Source organism: Gymnoscopelus microlampas, assembly GCF_963454915.1.
Source record: "Gymnoscopelus microlampas genome assembly, chromosome: 7".
NCBI lineage: Eukaryota > Metazoa > Chordata > Actinopteri > Myctophiformes > Myctophidae > Gymnoscopelus > Gymnoscopelus microlampas.
The window spans coordinates 47,552,494-47,558,493 of record NC_139944.1 but is presented as its reverse complement, the minus strand read 5'-3'; the positions used below and the strand labels follow the sequence as shown (position 1 = coordinate 47,558,493).

Below are 6,000 nucleotides of genomic sequence, written 5' to 3'. Positions count from 1 at the left end.
CACACGCACACACACGCATAAACACACCCGTCTATTTTGGGTCTTGAAGCAAAGGGCTAATGAGCTAAACCCTGGGCCCTGAATGATCACCTGAATAATTAAACATGGGCAGGACTTTGCCAACCCCCACATGCCCTCATGTCCTCATGTCCACATGCTGCTGCTCAGCGCTATACGGTCATTCAAACACATCTAAGCCACATCAGGCGTCAGATTGATATGAAACAGTGTTTATGTGCATGAAACTAAGTATATTTAATGACCCCCGTTTGCTTTCCACGGAATAGAGAAAAGAAACTGTAAAAAGTACCAAAAGTAAAAGTACTAAAATGTTTGAAAATAGCAGATCTACAAGCTCACAACGTGTCACATCACGATATAGGGCTAAAGTGGTTAATGTATGTGATAGAATATAATCATTTATATCTGCAAAGTAACTAGTAATTAAAGTTTTCAAATACTTGTAGTGGAATAAAAGTACAATATATGTGCCTCTGAGATGTAGCGGAGAAGTAAAAGTATTGAAAATTGTAAATACCCCAGTAAAGTAAAAACACCTCAAAATTAAAGGTACTTAGTTACTTTACACCACTGTCTGTACACCTTGTCTGTCTGTACAGGCCTCAGCTGTCTCTGAACGCGCTGAGCCTTTTTGCATTAAGGAGAAACTCCTGGTGCCGGAGCAGCTGCTGACATGGGCCTGGTCCCGGGCCAGCTGATTGATTGGGCGTAACCCGTTCACGGATGAGGTGACAAGGGGTTCCCCCCGGGAAGGGAAGAAGGGAGGGGGGGGGCATTTTTCCTCTTATGGCCTGGAAATGGAATCAGGCTCTCGGCAGGACCCTCCCTGAGACTATTCTCTATACAGACACCAGCCAGATCGTTCACAGCACACCAGTGGAAATGACCAGATAGAGGGAAGTCCAGACCTCAAAGGAGATTTTGATGTTTTGACGAGATCGCCTTCCATTTGAATATTAACCCTTTGAGACCTGAAGCCGATTCTACATGTCTCCTAAATCTCAACAGGTTTCTGAAAAACGTATGTTTCTATATCAGTGGTGCTCAATCTTTTTCATGTCAAGGACCCCCAAAATGATATGTATTTGGCCGCGGATCCCCATCAAAATATTTTGTTCCAGGGACCCCCCAGAAGCAACGATTTGAGTAAAAAATGTTCGCTTTAAAAATATATATATTCAAAGATTTGCACACATTTTCACGAATTTTCAAAAATAGCAGATCTACAAGCTCATAGCGCGGCACTCGGTGCCGCGCTATGAGCTTGTATATCTGCTATTTTTGAATAGCCCAAAGTGTAAAATAATGCTTTTTTAGCTCAAATCTAAAAATGACACAGTTCCAGGTCTTAATGGGTTAACTCCACCAGCCTCTGTAGCATACATGGGCAACTGGCGGCCCGGGGGCCACATATATGCGGCCCCCCACCACCTTCACTTTAATGCGGCACGGAGGTTAATATTGGAATGTTGATATATTATTGAATTCAGCTGTTAAGGTCATTACACACTGGCGATTATGCGAATATACGCAAAATTCGGATGCGGTCCGAATAAATAAAAGACGCTTTTTCGCTCCACGAAATTGATGTGGAAGCTTGCATTGACTTTATAAGGTTTTTGAAAAAAAAACGTATTATTCGCATGAAAAAATCGCCCCCGGTGTGTACGGACCTTTAACAATTCCAAACATGCAAACATGACCCGCTTTAATTACTTCAGTCGAGTATTATCTTGTCTTTTTTATGTCCTTTGTATTTAAGTTCATACAGTTATACGGCATAACTAAATGCATTTGAAATTAAATAAAAATGTTACTTTTCAGGATTCCAATTCAAAAATAGCTAAAATAGCAGATCTGCAAGCTCAAAACGCGGCGCACTGCGACGCGTTTTGAGCTTGTAGATCTGCTATTTTTGCTACTTTTGTGTGACATGCAAAGTGGCCCTCTGGTGTGCAGGGACGTGCACAGATAGACTCTAGGTTGTGCTGGAGCACCTGCCCTTTGCCCTCTTGACCAGAAGAGCCCTTTTGAAAAAAGGGCACACAGTTTACAGCAGGGGTCTTCAACAGGGGGTCCAGGACCCCCAGGGGGTCCTCAGAGTTACTACAGGGGGTCCGCCAAATCTTTATGTGACATGATTTTTCTTTTTACCATAACCACTCAAAACCTAGCATCCCTTTTCTGAGGAGAACTTTAGCCAAAAATAGCAGATCTACAAGCCCACAACGCCTCGCGCTGCGAGGCGTTGTGGGCTTGTAGATCTGCTATTTTTGGCAAAGAGGTATAGGTGTAGAGGGAAAAAAGAGCAGACCAAGTAAACACAAAAAAGTATAATTTACTTGAGCACCTGCCCCTCAAAATGTCTGTGCACGCCACTGGGTGTGAGTGTGGAAATATCGTGGCCCTCTCCATCATCAAAGTTGCCCACCCTGCTCTGTAGTGTCCTTTATACCTCTGTCACTGCTTCTCATTACGGTATATAGGAGCTACTGTAAATCATGAGCCTGAGGACTCACTCATCCCCCGGATTCTTTGGGTCTTAATTAGAGGATAACACACTGGACAAGGCGCCATGCCATTTAACCCATTGAGACCGGGAACGCATCTGTGTCGTTTTTTGATTTGACCTAAAAAGCATTATTTTACACTTTGGCAATTCAAAAATAGCAGATATTACAAGCTTGTAGATGTGCTACTTTTGAATGTGTGCAAATCTTTGAATGTCTATTTTTTTAAGGAAACATTTTTTTACTCAAATCTTTGCTTCTGGGGGACCCTGGAACAAAACATTTTGAGATGGGGGTCCACAGCCAAATATATATAATTTTAGGTATTAGATAGATAGATATTATAGCAACATGTTTCAGCAACATGTTTCAGAAAACAGTTTTCTGATTTAGAAGGCATTTGTAGAATCCCCAGAAGCAAAGATTTGAGTTACTAATGTTTGCTTTAAAGAAAAAATACATATATATATATTCAAAGATTTGCACAGATTTTTCTAAAATAGCAGATATACAAGCTCATAGCGCGGCACTCGGTGCCACGCTATGAGCTTGTATATCTGCTATTTTTGAATAACCAAAGAAATAAAAAATGACAGAGATTAGCATTATTCCCATTGAATTCCGGATGGAACGGGTTAACAGACATCACAGGGAAACGCGGCCCTTACCTTCACCCAGAGTCTGCTTCAGTAGGTCATGCTTGGCCTGCAGTTTAATGATGAGGTTGCTGCCGTTCAGGAACTCCTTGAATTTCTGCCGAGAGACAAAATGGAGTCATGTTATTAAGTGAGTGAACAGCTCTAATGCAGTCTGACAACATGAGGGCCCACACATAACTCGGTGTCGCTCATATAACGACACAGGCACAAATTCAATTTGTTCCATTTGTCATTTCATTTTTGTTTACAAATGATGTAGCGATGATGGCTTGATTTTTATACGCAGAGCACTTATTTTTTCCCCCACCAAGGCCCATAGTATCCTAGTTCAGTTGCTCTCAACCAGTGGTCCTTGAGGGGGTTCCAGGTGGTCCACAGCTAAATGATGGAGAGTTGGTAACCAAATGGACTCTTATTAGATCTTTAACTTTTGAGAGTGTACATTTTTTTTTACACTCTCAAGAGAGAGAGAAATTATTGTTAAACATTTGTTATTACTTAATTAAAGAAATGTTATTTTGATCAATAGCCAAATCTTTGAATATAAATACTTTTAAAGCGATTTTTTTTACTCAAATCTTTGCTTCTGGGGGTCCCTGGAAGAACATATTTCGGTGGGGGTCCGCGGCCGAATACATATAATTTTGGGGGTCCTTGACATGAAAAATATTGTCAGAAAACTGTTGGGATTTAGGAGACATGTGGAATCGGCTTCAGGTCTTAATGGGTAAAATTTGACCCTGGCTTCCCTTACACAAATTGGAGTCTTCCGGGACCAGCCAGGGAGGTGAGCAATTCAGAGATTTAAGTCCAACTAATGATTTTTTGTAGAGCTACCTTGATAAATCTGTCCATGTCCACTGAATAACAGCGTGCATTGAATAGCTAACTAGCAACAGCTCAAATGAGGTCATGGGTAATCAGAAATTGATTTCCTTAAAGCAGTGTGAACATGGCATTGGCTCAATTCTTCTTCTACAGCAGGGGTCTTCAACGTGTTTCAGTCCGCGGACCCCTTAGCTGAGAAAGAGATGAAGCAGGGACCCCCACCACAGAAACCTTTTCATATAGATTTTCATAGATAGCTTTATAGAATTGTTTGACACACATTATCTTTTCTATTAATATGTTAGATTCATGCTAATGTGTATTTTCAGACCTTTTAAACACTCAATATTTAGTCAATTTGACCGCGGGCTCTGTACTTGGTCTGTTCTTTTTCCCCATAGAATAGACCAACTCTCTGAAAATAGCAGATCTACAAGCTCACAACGCCTCGCAGCGCGAGGCGTTGCGAACTTGTAGATCTGCTATTTTCGGCTAATGTTCCCCATCACACTTCCCCATTTGGCGGACCCTCTGTAGTAACGCTAAGGACACCCCTAAGGGGTCCCGGACCCCCTGTTGAGGACCCCTGTTCTAAAAGTAAACATCGGGTATAGCTGTTAGCCGCAGAGAGCAAAAACAATCATCTAAAAACAGTCCTGAACTCACGGTAAAGTAGAAGACTTCAGTCTCCTGCTGATTTGACCTCCTCTTGGCGATGTTCATCTTGCTCATGTACGACTCCGACGCCACGGACTTGATGGACTCGGTGGAGCGGCTGTGTGTGAACGCGTCCGACACGTCGAAGTCCTCCACCGTCAGCATGTCCTGGAGCGTCTGCATGGTCGCATCCAGGGTCTTTCTCACCTGAAGACAACAGTGTGTGTGTGTGTGTGTGTGAGTGAGTGACAGAGGAATGTGTGCCACATCGTGACATGTTCTCACTGCACATCATCGCTTCACGGCGATGACGAAAAAGGCCTTTAGTTTGGGGGCGGAATAGAACTTGAGCAACTGTCAGTGGTGGAAAAAGTATTCACATTTTTGCCAGACCCAGAGGGTCGGCCTACATGAGAGGCTGGCAGAACCAGGTCTCCTGGTCTTTTTTTACTTAAAATAGCAGATCTACAAGCTCACAATGCGTCGCATTGCGACGCATTGTGAGCTTGTAGATCGGCTATTTTCAAATGGCCGAAATGTATATAGGGCTGAAGTGGTTGATGCATGTTTTGTGATAATAATCAATTAAAAGTAACTATAGTAACTAATGTTTTCAATTAATTGTAATGGAGTAAAAGTACAATATTTGTCTCTGAGATGTAGTGGAGTAGAAGTAAAAGTACTGAAAATTGGATATACTCCAGTAAGTAAAAGTACCTCAAAATTGTACTTATAAGTACAGTACTTGAGTAAATGTACTTAGTTACTTTACACCACTGGGAATATGTACCACATGACATATTCTCAATGCACATCATCGCTTCATGACGAAGGCCTTTAGTTTGAAACAAGGAGAAATAGAACTCGAGCAAAACTGTTGACAGTTTCATGGACGAGCATGAATTAATTCACCTGGCAGCTAAATCCATTTGAAAGACAAATTGACCCCCAGAAACAATAAAGAATAAAAACGTGGCATCCCTTATTTCCTAAAGCAGGTCCAGGACTATCAGATCAGACATAAATACTGTAGAACCAGGAGGAGAAAACATAAAAAATGTGTCTGCTGTCTAGCAGATGCATAAACGGTGTGAAAATAAAATATTAAATGGCTCTTTTTTTTTGTTTTGTTTGAGGCTGACACTGATAGAGGCCATTTTAAATAATAGCATGGCTCTTCCATTACCCAGCAGATGAAACAGGGAGAGAGAGATAGGAGGAAGGGACACAGAAGGCTATTATCCTTCTGGTTATTATCAGTGGTGTAAAGCAACTAAGTACATTTATTCAAGTACTGTACTTAAGTACAATTTTGAGTTTTTTTT

At 41.6% G+C, this 6,000-nt stretch overlaps 1 protein-coding gene across 1 annotated transcript in view; it reads right to left on the bottom strand.

The window, feature by feature from the left end:
• Positions 1-6,000, bottom strand: part of srgap3 (SLIT-ROBO Rho GTPase activating protein 3) — a gene marked incomplete at its 3' end in the record, with an annotated part of 174,912 nt that overhangs the window by 40,865 nt on the left and 128,047 nt on the right. Inside the window, exons 9-10 of the mRNA XM_084061860.1 lie at positions 4,685-4,882; positions 3,200-3,284 (exon numbers count right to left, since the gene is read on the bottom strand). Coding sequence (XP_083917986.1) covers positions 3,200-3,284; positions 4,685-4,882 — 283 coding nt within the window. The remainder of the gene's footprint in view (positions 1-3,199; positions 3,285-4,684; positions 4,883-6,000) is intronic.